Raw genomic sequence first — 21,800 nt, forward strand, 5'->3', positions numbered from 1 at the left:
AAAGCTTCTGCTAAATGGCATGTGATGTAACATCGTGTAATTTAATGTTGTATAACGCAGCCCGCACCAAACCCAAAACCACCGTGCCTCCCCCTCACCTTCTCGTAGCGCAGCTGTGAGCAGCGTGGAAGCCTGTTTGGGCGTCTCGGCGTCGGTCTCCGGTGCGACCAGCAGGTGGCGCTGCGGCACAGGCTCCTCTGAGCGCAGGGTTAACTCCGTCAGCTCCGCATAGAGCTGCAGCTTCTCCTCCAGGCTGCTGCAGATCCGCTGGTCCTGACCCAGCAGTGTCTCTGTGCAACGAATTTAGAGCCGCATTCACTACAACTGTGGCGTATAACGAATCAAAAACATACTCTGCGTCCCCCTGTGTCTGGCCTGTAGGATGCAGATTTACAAGCATTAAATAAGTATTTACTTGTTAGCTTCAAACACATTTTAAAAATGACAAACTCAGCAACTGTCAGTACCTATGCATTAATTAGTTAAATACAAATACAAACATACATGCTTGCCCATTGCACACATTGTAAATACTGTTTATTACTCTATTCAGATCCTACCTTCCTTTTTCTTAAACTTTGCATTACTTTTTTACTTATTTTTTTTTACATTTTTACCATTTTTCTGTACATAATGAGTCACTGAAAGTTCCTTGTATGTGTAATGGCCAATAAAACCTGATTCCGGTCCTAAATAAGGTCAAATGAGACATGACAACGTGAAGGAGAGAGGATGTGATGAAAATGGTGTCCAGTTATTCTATAGATGCGTCTCAGGTAGGTCGATGTCTACACGATAAAAACCACCTTGGAACTTATGGATCTTCTGGACTCTGGCCTCTGCCACTCGCCGGGCCTCCTCCATCTCAGCGCTCCGCTCTTCCTCCTCCTCCTCCTCAGGACAGCTGCCGCAGGGAGGGCATGAGACGTTAAATGCACAACAAGACCCATGCTAATGCTGAAGGATGATGCGATAACACGCACATGCACACGCACACACACCTCTCCACAGCTTGCCGTATGTGCTTCATCCACGCGTTCCTCTCCTCTCTGGTGGACGTGTGCACCTCGTACATCTCTGGCCCCACGGACGAGGCGGAGATGAGGAACATCCCTCGCTCCTCGTTGGCGACTTCCCTGACGATGAGCTTCTGCAGAGGGATGACGGGAGGCTTCTGGTCCTAAAGGGGTATATATGAACGACAGTACAGCAATCAGTAAATAGAAAAAAAATCTGTCCGAACCCATTAGCTTTTGAGCCTGAACACGTGTAAACGGTGTCAGCTCGCGTGAGACGTACCACGGCCGCAAACACGAAGCGCTGGTCTTTCTCCTGCAGGAAAACAAGAACGTCCGTGAGCAGGAGGGCCAAGGTATCTGAAAAAACAGAGGGTGTGTGTATTACAAGGGGTGTGTGCATCTTGCGGGGACATCAACCTCAGCGCCAAATCCTCTCGACGGTCATTGCTTTTGGCTTTTTAGACGGCACAGGATGAAATTTCGGGGGCGAATCCTGAATTTCCAGACGGGGATTGATGAAGTGAAACATTGTCTCATCTCATTTCAGGATGCGATTGGATTAAACAAAGTGGCTCCTCAAAGCCTATGTTTCTTCCTCTCTGACGGAGAAAATCAAACAGTTGACACAAGGGTCCCATCAGTGGAAGATTACTCACGCAAAAGTGCGTGAGTAAGTGAGTAGTACAGCAGCCATATCACACAGGGTTGCAAATGCACAGGCACGCCCCGTTCTCCTAATACTCTATTAATGCAGCAGTTCCCTTGTAGTCTAAGACCCACAGATGGTTAAGATAAGACTTTATTCCTCCCTTAGGGGGAAGTTCAGGTAAGTCGGTCATCCGGCACAGTTAACGGACGATCACCGCTCGACATCTGGCTCCACACACCTTTGAGCCGTCCCGTGGCGGTCTTCCAGTAGACCAGGCCCTTGTGATGCAGGTCGCGGTGCGGGCTGCGCACGTCCTGCTTGCGGAACACCTTGCCGTTCTTCAGCTTGGCCAGGCTCTTGTTCTCCAGGCGAGCCAGCACCTCCTGCAGCTCCTGGCTCTTCTCGTACTTGCTGACGCTCAGGTCCACCGCCGCGATGACGTCCCGGATCTGGGCCAGGGCCTGGGACACGTCCGAGTGTTCCTGACTGTCCGCTGTGGAGGGGGGTGAGGAGGCATTAACCACAAGGGGGTGCTGTGGTTTTAATCCCATGCAGAACGCACACTCATAAACCTTTTGGCCTACCCTGGGTGTACTGCAGTATCCGCTCCAGCAGCACCGGGTACTTGGTTATGCGCTGAGTGACGAGCAGGATGAACTCTGGCACCTCCCTCCGTTTGACCAACGAGTTGTTACTCTGTTGCTGCGAGAAATGAAAGACGACCTGAGGACCCGCAGGACTCCCTTTTTCGAGACCCGGTCCACAATTTCGGGAAGCCCCCGCGACTACGTGAACGCGGGTCTGCGTTATGAGCCGACGCGCGTCACAGCGAGGATGTTATTCGGGAGCTTACTTTGATGAAGAGCTGGAGCTTCTTGTTCTGCTGCTGCAGCTCTTTGAAGACGTTGACGGCCTCCGTGTGGTGGCTGCAGAACTCCCCGTACAGCTGCTTCATCTTCTCTGCGTTCTCATCCGAGAACTGAGACGGAGACAGTCAGGGACTTAATAGTTGATGTACTAAAGTGCGGAGTATGTGTACTAAATGCGTCTCCGCCGACCTGCTGCAGCAGTATGTCCCCAATCCGCCGGATGAGGTAGTTGCGGGAGTTCTCCGTCTGCCGGCGTTCCTGCAGCGCCCCGAACAGGTTCTTGTGGAAGAGCAGCAGCGGGTCCAGGCAGGGGAAGATCCGGGCCACGCAGTCCCAGTCCAGCTGCAGCTCCTCCAGCATGCCCCTCCTGAACACCTCCGCCATGACGGTCAGCGTCTGGATGTGGTGCAGCTCCGTCTGCATCAGTTCTATCAAACCACACCACATCATCATGTCTCAAGGTGCCATTTTGTGGCCTCAATTTCTGACGGGAGGAAGACATCGTTAGATCGAGGATGAAGGTTTGTCATGTTTGTCTTGTCAATCTTTGAACTATGAGGTGGTTTTAGTTGAAAATTAGAGTTTTGGCCGGATGCCGTTTACGTAATCGTATCCTAGTTCAATGCAATGAACCGCAGATGGATTTGACCTACGGCATTGTGGGGGAGGGAGGGATGATGGAAGGGTTTAGGGTTACAAGGTCTATTTGGGATGGAAAATAAAATCCCCCCAAAAAAGTCAACTACACATTCAGAATCAAGAAAAATAAATAAATAAAAAGAGACGGGAAAGACGAAGGATCCTTGTCATTTGCATATGATTTTGTGTTCTGTTCCCATTGTACTGTTGGTCTTGTTTTGTATATAATCACGGAACGACATTTTATCCTGCCATTCTGCTACTTTTATCCACCAAGGGGGATTTTCAAAATTTTACTAATTAAAATTAAGTAAAAAATAAATGGATTAATGGAGCAGATATAGTTATATACATTGACATTGGGATGATATCTTCTTCCATATTGCCCAGCACTACGTACACAAGCTAGAAGTAGGATGAGACAATACGAGTTTCAATTGGCGGCGAAATACAGTGAGAGAGAGAAACAGATCTAAACAGAAACGGAGGGAGAGGGCCATACGAACAGAAAGACAGAGTTCTTTCCGAAGAGACCCAGTGCGAGGTGGTGGCACCGCCTCACCGTAAATGATGTCCTGGCGCTTGACGGTGCGCTTGTCGTGTTGCCGGCAGAACTCGGGACTGATGGCCAGACTCCAGGACTCGGCCTCCAAGCCCAGCAGGTCGGCCGAGAGGTCACTCAGCAGCGGAGTTTCCACTGGTTCTTGAGATTGAAAAAGAAAAAACAACAAATCATGTCCGTGTCGGTGGGTTTCAAACCGAGTGGCGACCCGCCGGCGGATCAGAGAGTGAAGCCTGGAGGGTCCCAGGGGGGTTTGATGTGTTAGTATAGAGATAAAAAAACCATGCAATTTACAACATCTCCGGCTGCACAATTTCTACATTAAATACACTGATGTAGATGAAATGATTTTGAACTAGTGGTTTATAGGTTTTTCTTTCTTTGTATCGACTTTGTGTGTGTGTGTGTGTGTGTGTGTGTGTGTGTGTGTAGACTCCGTCATTCACTGTTATCCTTTTTTTCCCCCTGCTGCTGCAACATCCCCCACCCCCACCCCCGGGCATCAATAAATTGCATTATTATCTTGTCTTATCTGGACAGGAAAAATAGATTAAAAATAATAGTCATATGAGACATAATGATGAATGTGACGTTTGTTGCTTATTTTAGTTAACCAGTATATTTGTTGGATGGGTCTCAGGACAAAATATACTTCTACATGTGTGCTTTGGCGCTCCTAGTCCTTTCCATCATATCGGTTATACTAACTTGAGCTGCTTTCACACACGCACTGTGGACAATGTCCGGATAATCAGGTCCGGACATAGTCCGGAGTTGCCGTTTCACACATGAAGCACACAAAACCGAATATCATCTGTGTCAGATGCGTTTACACTACTTGGAAATAATCTGTTTGGTTAAGGCGAGGGTCGGAGCCTGGGTAAAGCGTGCAGGAGGCAGGATGTGATGCAATGATGCTCCAGATTTTTAGCACACCCAAGATGGCGTACGAGGCTAGAGACTTGTGTTTTTTGGCATTGATCCTCCACGTATTTGGACATAATATAAACGAAAGGGTGGAAAGGAATATAAAGGAAAGCAGAAAGAAGTACGCAGCAGCTACGCTCCGAGCACAAAGATCTGCACGAAGGTAAATAACTGCCGCATGATAGAGACGTCGTCAACATGCGACACGCCCACTCACTCGCTCTGAATGCTCCGGAAAATTACCTGCTCTGTTCACACATACCCTTCAATCGGACAATACGCTGACTTTGTACTAGGGTGCTGACTGTTTAAGTCCGGTAATGTCCAGTCCAAATGATTCGGACATTTGCGTTCACACATACAGCTCCTTCGGGTAATGTCCGGATAATTTCAGGGTTGCAGCGCATGTGTGAAAACACCTTCAGACTATACTAACCCTTTTGTCAAAAAGGGCCAGGAAATGATTCCACTCATGTCCTATTCAAATGTTGACCCAAGACAATCTGCAGTTTATGACTCAACACTTATGCATTATATCAATAAAAGATGTTTCTGGAGCATTATACCCCTTTCTCACTGCACCAAAAACCCAGGTCTGTTCCCGGGTAAAATGGCCCTGCAATAGACTTGGCTTTTAATCGGCTCAACCTCCGATTGGCTCTGATGTTAACAGGACACCCGGGTCGACCCGCTCATTTTGGCCCATGCGACGCGCGTCGAAATTCGGGACGCTGGCGCATAAACAGACAGGAATATCCGTGTATCATTCCATCATTTCATCTCCCATTTAGAATCCAAAATCAGAAGTTATCGACTTTTTTTCCCCACATGGGGGGCCGTGAAATGTTGTGAGTGTGGGGATCGCACAGAGTTCAAGTTTTACAGTTTAGGTTGCTGTGTCCTCTATTTATTCCCAATCACACTGACATTAACAAACCCGGGTCAACCCGCCAAAATTGGTGTGAAAACGGTATTACAGAGCGTGGTCCTATCATGTGACCAAAGCGTAAAATGGAAGTAATAAAACAGCTTATATGTGCATGTTGAGTTTGACGCCTCACCTTCGCTGGCTGTTACAGCGGGGGGTTCGGTGGATGTCGGTGTCAGGGTGGTGTGAACGGCCTCCTCACACAGAGAGCTGCTGCCCCACACGTTCCTCCCGCTCTCACCATCCACGTCACTCAGCCGCCTGCGCAGTACCGAAACAAGTCACGACAGAGTGTGTGTTTCTTTCACATTTGTGAGCTTTTGTAAGTATTCAAGTTGCATAAGTTCACGCATGAGTTTGTATGCGCGCGCGTGTGTGTGTGTGTGTGTGTGTGTGTGTGTGTGTGTGTGTGTGTGCACGTGCATTTGTAAATCTAAGCGGGCTAAGTGGCACTGTGACTAGGGGTATAAATATATAATATTTCTGTACAGGATAAGTAAATATGAAACAATAATATGCATAAGGGTAAAAATGTATGAGTTGGATACCTGCATTGGTGCATCTGTATTTGTGTGCATTCATTGATCTGTGTGTGTGTGTGTGTGTGTGTGTGTGTGTGTGTGTGTGTGTGTGTGTGTTGATGAGCAAGGCAGCGTACCTGCTGTCCGCAGAGACGGAAAGGCTCTTGCAGAGCGTAGCTTCTCTCTTCTCTCTGGCGGCTGCGGCGGTGAGTGGGGAGGAGGAGGTGGAGGAGGACGAGAGGGAGAACGGAGAAGTGTCCTTCACCGAGCCTGGTGGTGGTGGCGGCGGCGGCGGAGACGATAGGAGGAGAGATACAGTAGGTTCAGACCTCGGAGGTTCTCCCCTTCTCAAAACAATTACTCCCGACGTCTGCTCAACATTTAAATGTTTTGTTTACGCCGAGTGAAATGGTGACTGTACTGTAAATCTGCGAGGGGGTCTGTGTTTATTATGTTTCATTGCTTGAGCAGGCAAGAGGGGGTTAGAATTATGTCAATATTGTGAAGCGTGCGAAGCTCGGTCACAAGAGCTCAGGAGGCGAGCGATCGCGCCCGACCTCCACTGCTGTAAAAGGAAGCGAGCGGTTTATGGAGTCGCAGAGCTTCACATTATGAAGCCAACTCCTTCTGTCGATGGGTGAAAAGCCACACAACGCTACAGGTCGTGAATATATACCAGAAGAAGTGTGAAAACAAACACGAGTGCTTGTGTGCACAAGCGTAGGTGCGCGCAGACACGCACGCACGCACGCGCACGACTGGGGGAGGTTAACATTAAATTTTAACAGGGCAGAGAAAACAAGGAGGCGGAGGCCGGAGAAGAGGAGGGAGGACAGGTGAAGGGAGGTGGTGTTGTTGGAGCGTGGGAGGAGGTGTGTGCAGAGGAGAGGGAGTAGTAATGTCTAACTCACTCTGCGGGAGGGTGGAGGCCTTGCTTTTCGCCAGCGCGCTCTTGTCCTGGAGTTTCTGAAGATGCGCCACAACAACGTTTTTCCGTTAATCCTCGTGTCGCCATCAATTAAAAACTCGGTTTGAATTCATTTAACTAGGAAAGCCAAAACGGCGAAAGATGGGTGCGTTACCTTCAAGCAGGCGGAAACGGAGTCCCGACAGGCCTTATGGACGCTCAGAGAACAGTCTGACAAAAACAAAAATGTAAATCAAATCAAATCCCGTTTGATTTATGAGCTGGTTACCGTCCACACCACCAGGAACGGCCTCCATCAACAGCTGGTCGGCAAGTCTCTCGCATTTACACAAAACTAAGTAAATAATTCCCGCTGACTGCCGTCCAAAAAAACGTTGACATCATCGCTTTTGCCAAACAGAACTTCTAAAGATGACCCGTGCAAAGATTTACGCAAAGGCTAAATATAGTCCAGCAACAACAGAGCATAGAAAAAAAAAAAAAGAAAAAAAAAAAACTCACTGGAGCAGTGCAGCAGCTCCTTTCCAGGAACCGGCCGATCGCAGGCCACACAGAGAGATGGAGCAGATGGACAGGCGGGAACAAACTGGTGCCCATTAGTGCTTCCCGGCTTCTCCTTCACCTCCTTCCCCTTCACCTAGAAAGCGGCGTTGGAAACAACTCACCGTGAGGGAAGACGTGTAATGTGGTCGGTGCCACCATGTTATATACACCAGTCTGCCAAAATGAAACGGGACAATCCCAGCAGTGTGAATTGTGGGTAGGGAGAGGTAAATACCCGCTGTATCCACACTAAGACACCTGTTTAAGTGGAGTTATCTGGGATAGAGGGCGCCTCTGTGGCGGCTTATGTCTATTTACTTTGCTAAGGTCCACAGGGACCACCGCTGTCACAGGGTGAGTTTTTAGGGGGGCGTGGGGGCGGATAAGGGGATTCCTTTGTGTGTGTGATAGCGGGCTGTTTATTTTCTGACCAAACTTTACAAGGACGTCCAGGTGAGCAAATGTGCACGCAACACGGCGCCGGATACGCACACGCGCTCTCTCGAAAAAACGCGCGTGCGCGCGTCCCTGGGAGCGAGAGTGTCGGGTGGAATGTGTTTTGGTTTGCTCGTGCGGCGCTGGGGGGGGTCCGCGCATTATGTAAGAGGATATTTTCGCCGCGCCCCGTTGCTAAGATCTGAGGACAGGGAATTTTCCTCTCTCCCCAAATAAAGGCACCTCGCTCAGACAATGGATCACCGGCGCAGGAATTCCGACCGGGGCCTGTCTGGGAGAGGACTTTGGCACAGCGGGGGTAAACCTTTTACCACGCCGGACTGGGAGGCTTTTCAGTTCTGCTGGCCAGGCCATACGCGACTGGCCGCTTTCTTTTATTGTGTTAAAAAAAAAAAAAAAGGCACTGAACAGCTTTAAAGTAGCCCTCCCAGGGGACCGTTCTGCCTCACCTTGGTCTTGTTGCGCGTGCTCGACATCCTGCTCTTCAGAAAGCTGAAGGTCCGACTGACTTTGTATTTCTCCGACTCGACCTTGGAAGGGATTATATATTTATCCCACTCCTCGTCCTCAATCCTGCGTCGACGGGAAACATTTTTTTTTTTTTTTTAACAGTCAGCAAATCGTCATCAGAACGCAAAACACACGATATTGGCCTTTGAAATGAAAACGGCGCTTGCTCAAAAAAACCATGTAAACACATTATACAAGGAGGGGGGAAAAAAAAAAGAATTATTATCATCATCTTCAATAAGAGGTTAAGCAATGAGGGGTGCTGATTTCCTGCCGTAACCAGAGGAATGTCCAGACCGCAGTCTTCCAGCACCCCTGGTCTCCAGATCATCGCTCTTAAGAACATGCTTGGCATGCTTGGAAGTTTTGTACCAACAGTCACTCAGGGTTCTAGTCTACAGTATTTATAGTATGACCTTGGCAAGATGCAATTAATAACGTGTCAGTTGTTAAAAGCAACTCGTGTTAGGTACGCTCGGCATTCCAGGTGAAAGGCAACAATAGAGGGCTTTGCATATACAGTACTAGACATGACGAGAGGCAGAGGGGAGAAACTGTACATGCACTATATGACATGGCTTCAACCATTCAGCGTCCACTGACACACAGTCTGTTAGTACGGCGCGGCTTCACGCCAAAGGCTAACCCCAAAACAAATGCAAAGGAACCCAGTTTGGTTTTTTTTTTTTTTGGATGCGTTGGCACACAGGTTACACGACAGTGCATGAAGGGGTGTTAAATCCCGCCCACGGCGACGGCGTCGGGTGGTCTACGCATGCAGAGAGGTGCAACGTCTACGAGGACATACTCTTTAAGGAACTCGGTAAGGGTGAGGTGTTGGACTGACGCGCTGCTCTCCTCCTCTGCTGACTGGGCCCGCTTACGGAAACCCAGAACCCTGCGTGGATACAACACACCTTAGGCCCCGGGTCCTAGAGCCAGGTCAGCCGGGAGACTCACAACGGTGCAGCGGCAGAACCATTACAGGGTTAAACCTTCCACGTCGACTGTGTCGACCATGAGGTCAAATATGCACTGAGGTCAAATAAATAATGTCACGACTCGGGAATAACAGAATGATGGCCGGTCTACCGGTTTTCAGTACAAATGCTTTTGTAGAATGGACATATTTGCAACTATGATGTTAATTTGTGCATTTCTAAGTAGGGTTTGTATGCACTTGAACATGGAAGGCATCATATGTTAATATCGAAAAGGGACCGTACTGGCATCTGAATGAGTCAAGAGTGGAGTTCCACCTTTTTTTTTTTTTTTTTTTTTTTTAAATGATGAGCTGTTGTGATCGGCCAACAATCTAATATCGTCTACAATGATATTTCCTTTTCATTGGCAAGGCGTGTTAAACAGCAGATGAAATGCATTAGAGTTTGGTAAATCGATGAGTCAGTTAGATGAGGTGAACTATGACTTGAATCTGAAATTGATGTCCGCTGAACTAAATCAATACAATTTAGTAAAATGTAGGGCAATCAGAAAAATGGCACATCAGCACAATTAGGGAAGTCCAAGCAAACACATGTTAAATCAATACTATTGATTACGTCTGAACATGTGCTAGATGCTTCTGAGGTCTGAAGTCCGGGAAGGACCCAGAATCTGTCTGTTTACTCAGGGTTATTTTGAGGTTGCAATCAGAGCGTTTTCTGGCCTCTGGGCCTGGTAAGAGGAAGTATGTCACATCCTGCCCAGCCAGACCCCGACCACAGGTTTAATACTGGAAACTGCTCACACACACACACATATGCACAGACACACACACACACATAAAGCACACAACAACACAAACCTCAATGTGCTGGACAGAATTGTTGTCTAAAAAGTGAGGACATGTGTACTATAGTTCTACAGCCCTACAGCGCTCTGGACGTTTTTTTTTCCAGGATCCACAAAATGATAGACTAGTATTTACCTCTTTTCCCTCGGAGTCTCCGCCTGGCTGAAGGCCTTTTGCTCTGCAACATGAAATAAAGCAGAAGGAGGAGAGAGAGAAAGAGGCCATGAGGAGCGGGACTTTGACCGGTCCGAGAGGAGCATTGACCGTCCGTGTGTGCATTGAAAACCAGCGTCCCGATTTATAATGATCTTTGAATGATTCTGCGGAGAAGCAAAAAGTAAACATTAGAATCCCTCGAAAATCCTCTGGCAAGCTGGCCACCACAGAGTGGGAGGGAGAGGGAGAGAGAGAGAGAGAGAGAGAGAGAGAGAGAGAGAGAGAGAGAGAGAGAGAGAGAGAGAGAGAGAGAGAGAGAGAGAGAGAGAGAGAGAAAACTCAGGAAAGAGACCGTGCTGGAAAAACAGATGAGCAAGAAAATGAAAAGGAAAAAAAAAAAAAGAAGCCAAAAACAGGGAAACAAAGACAGAGCCCCCAAAGAGAACAGAATTCAGAGGAGAGGCAACGAGTGCATCAGAGTCGTTTTAAGAGCATTTCACCAAAGCCTCCGGAAGCACCGGAAACCCCACGTTTTCGGAAGGTCGGTCTCGGAACGCAATCAATCGCTCAAAAGGCTCCTTTGACACAAACTTAGCTTTTAAAGCCTTTGCTTACAACCATCATTGTTTTGGAAAATCGGGTCAGAAAATATATGAAGATTGAGAAGACTTTAAGACCCTTCGGTTCAAAGCATTCCAAGATAAATAGTGAGTCAGTTCGAACATCTTGACGAACATCAGGAGAGCAGAACTCGCCACCAATTAACCCTTTAGAGTCAAAGGGCTGCACAAATATGTCTGAAATAATAAACCTGCTTTTCTGCAATTATGACTTCAAACCAGGCCTTTTTGTGCCCAATGAAGAACCTACAAAGTTCTATCATCGATTGACTGCCCAAAGTTTATACCCAACAAACTTTTTTTTTTTTACATTCACAATTGTGCAGCCCTGAATAGACTCACCATCACCAACACTCCACCAGTATTTGTGACACTTCACCTGTGCTTATACTTACTAACTTGGTTGAGTCGAGAAAGGGATTTAGAGAGAGATAAAGCCTGAAGCAGGGAGCGCCCGCTGCTGACGAACGTTCCATCTAGACAGGATAGAGGACGGCCATACTGAGCGGAGGTTGTGCTTCTCGCTCATAAACGCACACACACTCACACGCAAACACACTCCACCCTACACAGGTGCACGCTCGGTATCAGAGTCGGCTACTTTTACAGGATTGACCAAATCGCATGAACACTATAGAGTATCAAAGAATTCTGCGGCAAATTTCTAAGTATTTTCAGCATCAGCGAGCCAACAATCAAACTAGTACAAGGATTGAGTACAATGTTAATGTGTGATTTTGATTCTGTCAAAGGGGATTTTTATTTTTTTTATAAACCTAAACCAAGACATTCTTATTTTAAAGCCGCATATGGTTTTTGAGTCAGTATTTCCAGGGTAAAAACATTATTGCTGCTAAAGTCACGGTAACGCCAGCCGGCCCTACGGACATCTGAGAAGTCTTGTCGTATCGGGGCTGGAGCGACACAGCGCGCAGGCTAAGTGGAGTGCGAGTGATTTACGACACCTGTCTGGATTTTCCCCCCCTGTCAGACGTGTGCCACATGTGTCCATTCAGCTGGGCCCCTGGGGACAGAGAGGTCAGAGTTCACAGCGGGGGCAAAGTTCACCCACCTTCTGCCAGGTCAGATACGGTCGCCTCTCGGTTCAGCAGAGGACGCGATGGCTTCGCCTTGGGGGACGAGTAGGAGTACGAGCGCAGGCGGACCTCGGCTTCTTCAGGGTTCTGAGGGTGAACGGGAGACGGGTCAGGACGTTGTGGGAGGGACGCGTGGCAGAGGGGTTGACCAGCACAGGAGAGTTCAGACGCTCTGATCAGTAAACGAGCCGGTCGGAGGATGGGAGGAATGCACTGTTTCGAGAGGCCGGTTAATGGACGGCCGCAGCTAACTTGATCCACTGTGAAGTCCTTTGACTGGACTTGAAATAGATGTAACATGGTTTCTGATATGAAATATGGTTCCCTGTCCAGCCATTCTCATTAGCAAGGCTCTGACCTCGCGGCTACTTATCAGATGAAAGCCAAATACTGTCACGTACAATTCATACATTTTACACACACACACACACACACACACACACACACACACACACACACACACACACACACACACACACACACACACACACACACACACACACACACACACACACACACACACACACACACAAAAACCACCACTAATATTGTGTAGCTCCCCCTCGTCCCGCTTAAACAGCCCTGACCCATTGAGGGATGGACTCCACAAGACCTTCGAAGGTGTCCTGTGGTATCTGGCACCACCGCTAATTTCAGGCGATTGACGCCTTTCCCATTGCCAGGAGAAACGGCTTCCCCCCCCTTCTGGTGTCCCATTCGACGTCACGAACACGCCGGCAAAAGGGCATGTCATGGTTTCAGTGCGATTGGGAACGAAATTGTAGAGGAGACAGCAACTAAAACAAACAACGACGACATAAAACTGTATAAACTTGGAAAAAAAAAAAAAAAAGTATTTAGAACCGCTCAAAAGAATCGGATCGTTCCTGAACGACCCAACACTAGAGTAGAAGCAGCATGGAGAATCCATGCTGCCGGGAATGCACCGCTCCTTCACCAGGGGGGGGCCGAGATCCGGCTTGGAACGGTGCTGGAGTGGCTCGGAGCCTGGCAGGGAGCATGGGGGTTTTCCGCTGTGCTCCCCACGGTGTGATCCCCACACTCACAACATTTCATGGTCCCCCATGTGGGAAAAACAGTCAATAACTTCTGATTTTGGATTCTAAATGGGATATGATTTGATGGAATTAAACACGGATATTCCCGTCAATTAACTCGCCAACATCCTGAACTTCAACGCGAGCCCCATCGCGCCGGTAAAGGGGCCAAAATTTGCGGGTTGACCAGGGTCGACAATTTGGTCCTTGTCAAAGTGGCTCAGATCCTTACGCTTGCCCATTTTTCCTGCTTACAACACATCAACTTCAAGAACTGACTGTTCACTTGCTGCCTGATATATCCCACCCCTTGACAGGTGCCATTGGAACCAGATGAGCAAAGTTACTCGTGAAGTGAGTAACTTAAATATTAAACAACATTAAAACCACTGTCAGTGGTTTTAATGTTGTGGCTGAAGTTATTAGAAGTTGTATAAGTACAATGTCTCCTTCCAAGGTGACATTACAGTTACATGCTCATTTCACTTAGAAACAGTGTAGGTACCTTGGTTGACTTGTGTGTGCTGTCGGAATGTGTGCGGTTAAAGTCTTGTGAAGGTTGGAAACCATCCCTTTCTTCCGCTGCAGAGCTGCACTGGGTGACGGACTGTTGCCTTGGAAATGCAGACGGGTAGGAATGGCCCAGAATATCCTCTTCCCCACTGTCACACTCCAGACTGGGGCTACGCACACACAAATCAGACACACACAGGCAATGTTTTATTCTGCTTTGTGTGATGTTTTATTTCATTGAATCTGACATGGGGCATGGCAGTATGAAAGAACTGAGTATCATCATAATAAAAGGGTATCATGACAAAAATGTCAGGTTTAACAATCCAACTGGGGTTCGTCACATCTATCATAATGACCTTTATGGTAATTTAATATTATCACACCAAACCTTTATTTTTTCCCCAATTAAAATTAAATACTTTATCCCCCATGTTGTCATCTTCTTATCATTGATTAAAACTGTGCATCACAGTAAAGTAGTTTACTTTCATGACAATATAATACCACCGAAAAACCAAATATTAAAATATTTCAATATTTTGATGTAATCATATGTCCTTTACGATATAATAATGTCTTGTAAACACACATGCAAACCAAGCGCGCATATACTGTACATATTTGGAACATCCTCTGCAGGTGGCATCCTCAGCCTACACGGTAACTTTAGGGTTCCAGTAAACATTTCCTGAAGCACAGGGGAAACCGTGAACGCTTCGAAAGGAATGTACCTTCCAGACACGCCTTTCTATTGAATTAGGGAAATAGCTCAGTTGTGTTCGAGCTTCCTGTCTTGTGGATCACAAACACGACTACATGTTTTGGTTCAAGATCTCAAAGGGAACAACCTTAAAATGTAATACATTTCTCAATGTACAGTATCTTTCCTTTTACCAGGCACTGAAACGTAAGCGTTCCATATGCAAAGGTAAAATTAGAACTGATGAAACAAAATTATGATTCAAATTAATCGTGATAAATTTGACTCTACGTTTACCCTGACCTGTCGTTCACTCTCACCAAAGCAAATCCAAGTGCTCACAAACGGCAAATATGTTCTGATTGGAGTCGAGGATTAACCCTTATAAGCTTGCAGGGAAGGTAGATTGATAATTCATTGCGATTGTTTTTGGTTCAAAGGTTTTTTTTGTTTTTTTTAACCCACAGTGTAAAAAGCTAGAGGCGCGTCACTTGATAATCTTAAGTGTTAGATAGCAAAAGCAGTTTGCAACACATATCGTTAATCACAAAAAGGGCGTTAACATCGGCCTCATACTTGCATTTTCCTATCCAATCCAGAAAATACATTTAGCTTTAACAGAGCCTTTTTGCCTCCTAATTTTGATTCGAAATTAGAGAGCCTTTGATTTTTCTAAATACAGAGAGAGAGAGAGAGAAAGAGTGAGAGAGCGAGAGAGAGAGAGATAAATAGATAGATAGATATATAGATTGAATCCTACCTCAAGCCTCGCGTCGTCTCCGGCAAGCTGATGCCCCTGTGGCGCAGGCCGGGGGAGACAGACATGCACGGCTGGCGTCTCTGCACTCCCTCGAACAAACGGAAGGCCGAGGCCAAGGGGGAAGCAGGAAAAGATGCGGAGGAAGCGATGGGAGAGCGGGGAGACGCTTGAGGGGACGCTGCCCCGTGGCGACCGCCGGCGAGGCCCTGTCTTCCTCTCTCCCTGCTCTGGGGCGGGGACGGGGGCTGCATCTGAAGGCCGCTTCCAGTGTCGGGGGGACTCCCGGGGAACGGCTCCCAACAGGGCCCGCCCACATGGGTCACGGCAGGACTGACCACCTCCTCCTCCTCCTCCTCCCCCGGAGAGCGGTACTTTATATCCACATCGTCGACCTGGAAGGGAGGTAAAAACCAGACGTGCACAGATGATTCAGACCAAAATCATTGCACTGACCTACGAGCATATTCCTCATTTGCCACCTCTGTGGCAGATCATTGCTAAATGGTGCCCAGCAGGCCTTTTTTTTACCATAGAGCATAGTGATAATTGCCTAATTGTGCGTGATCAGCTGGTTTCATTCATCTCTTTTAAACCTAACGAGAATTTCTCAATATTTTCACTTCAACTCACCTGGTCCACCAGCATGGCGTTCACAAACACTTGGTCTTTCCCTTGTATCATGGCTGAGAGTCGGGCGGCTGCAGCCAGAGTAGAGGAGGTGGCCTGGCTCTCTCCAATCGACTGACTTTTCTCTACAGAGGACAGAGGCAAACACAGAATGTGAGTGTGGGTGTGCGTGTGTGTGTGTGTGTTGTGTGTGTGTGTGTGTGTCTAAGGGGCTGATATTGCATTTCGTTTCCACAGAAACGACAACGATAACTTTCACACAAACATAGGAAGTGACATCAACATCCTGGGCAGTTGCAAGTCATTGTTTAGGGTCAGAGAATCAAACCCACTGTGCGCGAGTGTGTGTGGGCGTGTCGGGGTAGGTGCTGCCATTTCGCGTATAGGTGAGTATTTGTGTGTGTGTGTGTGTGTGTGTGTGTGTGTGTGCCTACATGTGTGAACATGAGAGGACATAATATAAGTGCACGCATGTGTTAGCCCCACCCTGTCATCGGCGCGGCAGCTAAGTGGAAATAAACTCCCGGTGAGCACACAGTGGCATTCAGAGGAACACAGCCCCCACAGTGGGGTCACTGTGGCCGCTCCTCCAGCCGTGGCTGTTTAACAGAGGAAAACGCTCCCGCTTTTCAAAACACAAACAGCTCCCCCGCGGGATGTTACACTCTGCAAAACACAGCGTCGTCTCAGCAGCGTTTCTTAGAAAGTGTTCCAGGCGCGAGCGCTCAAAAGAACACACACACACACACACACGCACACACGTAAAGTCACAATGAACTTTTGAGAAGAGCTTTGAGTCACATGGTCACAAATTGCACGAGGGCAATTTAATATGGTAAGGCACGTTTAATACATTAAGTGCAAGGAAAATGTATATGTTGTAGAATCTAAGTTTCACCATTATGTATTGTCAGGGGCTCACAAATGTTGATCTGTGCTGGTCGTTCCACCGGTACCCTGACGGCTGCCGAGATTCCAGGCTCTCAAAGCCAGACTGTCGAGTAGGAAATGCCCCTCACCCCCAGACCTGTCAATCTCCGCTCACTCCCCGCCACATGAACTATGCCGCTCATATCCTTTTTATTATTATTATTACTGGTGTCATTTTAGCACAAGCTTGGAAGAACATTGAGCTTCCAAAACGACCAGCGCGGCAGATCCATCTGCTACGAAGGTTAAGGAGCCCCGGCGCCGTGTCTGGCAATAACGGCGTTTGTCGCTTAATTGTCCAATGGTGCTAATTGCGGCTTTAAAAAAACGACCTTGACTTGAATTGAAACCTATCTTACTCCGCTTAGAGTTTTCATAATGCCGAGTTCAGACTGGGTGATTCTGGGCTGATTCTACGCTCGCCGTAGGGTTTTTGGAGATCGAAAAGCAAAGCCCCAGATCAGAGGAATATCACAGTGACGCCACTCGAGCACTCGCCCATGGCTCGCCTATCAAGCGGGTTTAATATCTGGTCGTGTCGGGATCGAGTCGGGAGTGACGCAACGAGCTACAGCCAATAAGAGCAGACACGGGGTGACAGGGGGAGGGAGGAGTCGAGAAGGAGAGACGGGGAGTGCACAGATTGAAGCCAGAAACTGACAACACACCTATTTTACTTTTGTTCTTTAGATTTCTAATATATTTCATATTTTAAATTCTGCTTTTATTCATTTTTTCATTTTTTATTAATTTTCATTCATTACAGTGATCAAGTATATAATAAAAAATAAATAACCCTGTCCCCGTGGTATCGCGTCAGGTGTCACTTCTCGCATGTGTTTCCGTGACAAAGTATAGTTTGGAGACGCAGACTCTTCAGGAATTCCTCCCAGTGACAGATCCTGTAATGTGTGACCCTCCCTGTCAGCCATCAGTCATGTAGTGTGAAAACCACAAAGACTTCAAGACTCCCCATCACAAGACAGAAAGTCGTGTAGTGTGAACAGTACGGCGATCTGACCACTTTGAAAGTCATGTAGTCGTGTCCATGGCATTAGTTGCTCTTGTGCAAGGCACTGCGGCTCTAGCTTCCCCTGTGGAGCGAACAAGTTGCAAATGGTAAAAAAAATATATAATAATCTTCAGGTGAACCAGGACACTTCATGAGTGTAGTAATAATAATAGGGCCCTTGCAAAAACAACTGGAACACGCACCTTCGGCTGCATCCTTTCTGGTTGAACGGTTGCATTTCCTTAGTATAACATGAAGCAGCCTAATCGCATTAGCCACCGGCAGTTCCACAGCCTCCCTCATCCGCCAGCGGATGATTCCTGATTAGCGCCGTTCAATTAATGACTCATCTTGAGTGTCTCTGCCACGCAAGCCACACCACCAGTGGAACCCAAAACCCTAACTTCTGCGCTGTCGTCCGCCACCTTTCCAGCTCCCTGCGTTCGGGCATCAGTCGGGCCATCTCCCACCTCTAGCTGATTCAAAACACAGCTGCTAGGCTTTAAACCCATTCCGAGTAGTGAGATCATATTACACCCAAACTTGCCGCCATTATACTGTGGTTGCCCCTAAATTTTAGAATGGGTTTGAATATTTGGATGAAAGCTTTTATCGTTCCTGAAACACGTCTCACAATCTTGTCTCCGGCGAGAAGAATCCGTCACATTTCTTAAAACTTTTATTCATTGTGTTTTTATTATTATATCTTACGGTATACCTTTCTTGAGGAATTCTATGTTTGTTTTATAAGACAAGATAACACTTTAACCCCTGGAGGGAAATTTAGGTAAAGCATTTTGTAACTTTGTTTCGAACACTGATATATAAATTAAGTTTATTATTATAAATGTATTCATTATTATTATTATTAAGTTGCAATTTAAGAGGAACTCCACACTGGGCCTCTCTATTAATAGTTAGGTACATACAGATAAAAATGAGCTCATAACAGACTCTCCACTTGTGCAGGGTCCAGAGATACAGCCCTAATCTACAACGCATGCTCTGGATCATGAACCTCTTTCCGCACACTGTAGCTGAGTAAAGGAAGCGGTGTTTCATATTTAGCCATTGCAAGATGCCTCAAAACCATAGCGTTGCGAAACGGGCTGTTTTTCTTTTTTCTTTCTGTGGGAGGGGCCACTCTACCCCCGAGGCCCCTAGTTCTGTGAGCCAATGGGCTTTGAGCAGAAGTTCCGGGTTCTGCGAGTCAGCGGGGCTTGAGCTTTACTCTGGATTCCGTTTTTTTATTTCTCCGTACACTTTCACCATTTTCACCACCTCACACGAAAACCCGTTACCGAACAAACTGGGGCGAGAAATAAGCAATCCGACTCCTGAACCTTCACTCATGTTCTATCCATAAGGCCTCGTTTAAACATTCGTTACAACTTAAGTTGCGGTGCTCCAGGCTTGTGGGAGGCCCCGGGAACACTCTGACTCAGACATTTCTTTGTTTCGTGTAAAGGTCGGAAAACAAAATATAATAAACAAATTTACAATAAGAACACTATTTTTGTTGGTTTTGTTTGGAGGAATGCAGAGCGGATCGCACGCTGCCGCGCCTACCGACTGCATCCTTTTTTTTTTTTTTGGAAAGGAATACACAGCAGAATCATTTTTTAAATTCTGACATCTTTTGAATCTTGAATCTTCCATCGTCTGCAGTTCCTTCACGGACAGTTGGTATTAATTCCTCTTTCTTTTGAAAGATTTGTTTGTCGAGTTACTCAGATGGGGTGGGGGCGGTTGTAATTCTACTGTGGGCCCTGTGACGTACAATGGGTACAAAAATCTGATCGGCTCGTTTCACCACATGTTTTCTGAAACATACAGCTCACAAAAAAAACCCTAAAACGACCGAGTTGTCTTATTTAACAGTGTGTGCGTTAGTAACGCCCATCAGAGACCCAAATGTATGCACCCAAGCACTGAAAAAATTAGTTTTGCATAATAGGTCCCCTTTAAGATCTTAATGTTGCTTCGCAGTGAAACTTCTCTCTCCCTCTATTGTAAACAAAGGAAGCCCCCCCCCCCCCCAAAAAAAAACATGTCCCTCAAAAACAGATCCATCGTCCAGCTAGGTTTTCCAAGTTGCCAGCGCTGCAGGGGAGGTGGAAGAGAAGTGCAGCGCTCGGAGCGCAGAATAAATCAGGCGGACAATTGGCTGCGCTTCCTGTAGGTGGTTTGTCCCATAAATTTGAAACGGCAAAGGGGGAGTCAAGCAGACACTGACGAGGACACCAGATGATTCCTGTTCCATCCACATCAAACGCCGCGGGGGGATAAGGCTCCGGTCCACGTCGGGCCGCAAAAGGATCCGAAGACCGCGGCGCACATCAATCCCCGATCCGCAAACCTCTAAATCATCCCGGGGACCACATATCTCACGGGTGAATGTGAATGTACTGCAAATGACAGTCGAAAATGAGTGGAAAATGGCAAAACATCACATCGTCGGTTGTTCTATCTATCGTTAAATGATGATCGGGTCTTCACGGTTCACCTATAAGACGATACAAACTTGATCCTGGATCCTTCACTCCCGACCCCACACGCCGTGTTTGCCCTGCTTTCGGGCGTCCCGGGATTAGTTTTAATGGACATCAAGTCCGAAAGAGGATCACAAACTGGAGGCGGGTCAAACTTCTGTTTGAAAGCAGATCCCGCGCCGCATGAAAACCCGGGGACTTGATGGGCAGACCTAATAGTTCAAGTTCTCGGCCCCCACTCCAAATCCACAGCTGGTCTCCAAGGGCCATAACATTCACGCACTTCTGACCCATAAACACTGTCTCGGCGAACCTTACCGTCAGGCATTGGTATCTGTGTTTAACATTAGTTAGCTGTGAGAATAACAATAGGGCAGGCGGTTCACGTTACTGACAGGTTAGAGCAAAGTAGAATTAATCTTTCCGCGGGAGAGGTTTTCCTAGCCTCGTTACCAAAACACCCCCGGGGGGCGGGAGGGGCGGGGGGGTCCGATTTCAAACCAGGTTTTGAAGAATGCAGATTTGTGCGTGGGGTTGTTTTCACAGGACAGCGCTCGGGGAATGCAGGCCGCATGCGATATTCCGAACAACGTCCCCGAGCGGGGGCCAAAACTATACGGTAGCGCCGGCCGAGAGGCAGCAGCGGGCGAGAGAGCACGCCACGGGGAGAACCCCAACAAAGACGGGCAGTCAGTGCCTCCGTTTCCAGACCGGGGCAGCTCAACACAGAGCGTGACCCCCCGCAACCCGCACAGACCCCGAGAGGGAGAGAAAAAGAGAGAGAGGGGGGGGCGTCAGGGAAACCAGGTCACCAGGTAAAGGAGGGAGGGGGAAAAGCGAGACCGGCACAAGTTTCCTCCGCTTTTGTGCGCGGATGCGCAAAAACATAGTTCCGATAAACAGCGCACGCCATCCGGGTGAAACGCGACGTGCCTTGTTTATTGTGAGTTTAAAAAAAAAAAAAGAAAAAAAAAAAGTTTCAGCATTCTCATGATTGTATCGGTTAAAAGAGAGGCTGGGGAAAGAAATTACAAAAAGGGCCCAATAACAGTCTGCGAAGCTAAAAAAAGAGCGATGGCTCAGCAAAGACTATAGAGGGTCTTATTACCTTATGAGGGGGCAGAGATAATTATTTGGCCGCGGTGTTCTGGAAGACGGCTTAAATCGTGATAACAATTGTCGACCAAGATCCACAAACCCACCCGGAGCTACGACACCTGCGGCCCTAACAAGCCGCTCCAACCATCACACCGTCCGTGCACGCGGTGTTGACATGTCACCGAGCCAGCGAGATCCAGGCAGCGGTACCGCCGCGCAACCCAGAATCCGGTCCGACGACTGAAGAAATAAACCACGGCTTGGCACACCTGAAAACACACTTCACCAAACAGGTGGGCTGTGACAGCGAGGGCAATTTTAGTGTTTTGTTTTCCATAAGTGCGCTTTGCAAAAGTGGGCTATTCAAAAATGTGTTCTCTGCTCGCCA

At 47.6% G+C, this 21,800-nt stretch overlaps 1 protein-coding gene across 1 annotated transcript in view; it reads right to left on the reverse strand.

The window, feature by feature from the left end:
* Nucleotides 1-21,800, reverse strand: part of LOC307232498 (rho guanine nucleotide exchange factor 28-like) — a 49,174-nt gene that overhangs the window by 5,373 nt on the left and 22,001 nt on the right. Inside the window, exons 11-32 of the mRNA XM_080003530.1 lie at nt 15,884-16,005; nt 15,254-15,645; nt 13,783-13,960; nt 12,195-12,306; nt 11,518-11,598; nt 10,482-10,524; nt 9,360-9,449; nt 8,491-8,614; nt 7,544-7,679; nt 7,197-7,252; nt 7,026-7,080; nt 6,252-6,384; nt 5,727-5,854; nt 3,739-3,879; nt 2,727-2,965; nt 2,522-2,647; nt 2,253-2,370; nt 1,907-2,161; nt 1,300-1,376; nt 1,002-1,180; nt 807-904; nt 99-290 (exon numbers count right to left, since the gene is read on the reverse strand). Coding sequence (XP_079859656.1) covers nt 99-290; nt 807-904; nt 1,002-1,180; nt 1,300-1,376; nt 1,907-2,161; nt 2,253-2,370; nt 2,522-2,647; nt 2,727-2,965; nt 3,739-3,879; nt 5,727-5,854; nt 6,252-6,384; nt 7,026-7,080; nt 7,197-7,252; nt 7,544-7,679; nt 8,491-8,614; nt 9,360-9,449; nt 10,482-10,524; nt 11,518-11,598; nt 12,195-12,306; nt 13,783-13,960; nt 15,254-15,645; nt 15,884-16,005 — 3,075 coding nt within the window. The remainder of the gene's footprint in view (nt 1-98; nt 291-806; nt 905-1,001; nt 1,181-1,299; nt 1,377-1,906; nt 2,162-2,252; nt 2,371-2,521; nt 2,648-2,726; nt 2,966-3,738; nt 3,880-5,726; nt 5,855-6,251; nt 6,385-7,025; nt 7,081-7,196; nt 7,253-7,543; nt 7,680-8,490; nt 8,615-9,359; nt 9,450-10,481; nt 10,525-11,517; nt 11,599-12,194; nt 12,307-13,782; nt 13,961-15,253; nt 15,646-15,883; nt 16,006-21,800) is intronic.

The sequence above is a fragment of the Zeus faber genome (genome assembly GCF_960531495.2).
Source record: "Zeus faber genome assembly, chromosome: 7".
Classification (NCBI taxonomy): domain Eukaryota; kingdom Metazoa; phylum Chordata; class Actinopteri; order Zeiformes; family Zeidae; genus Zeus; species Zeus faber.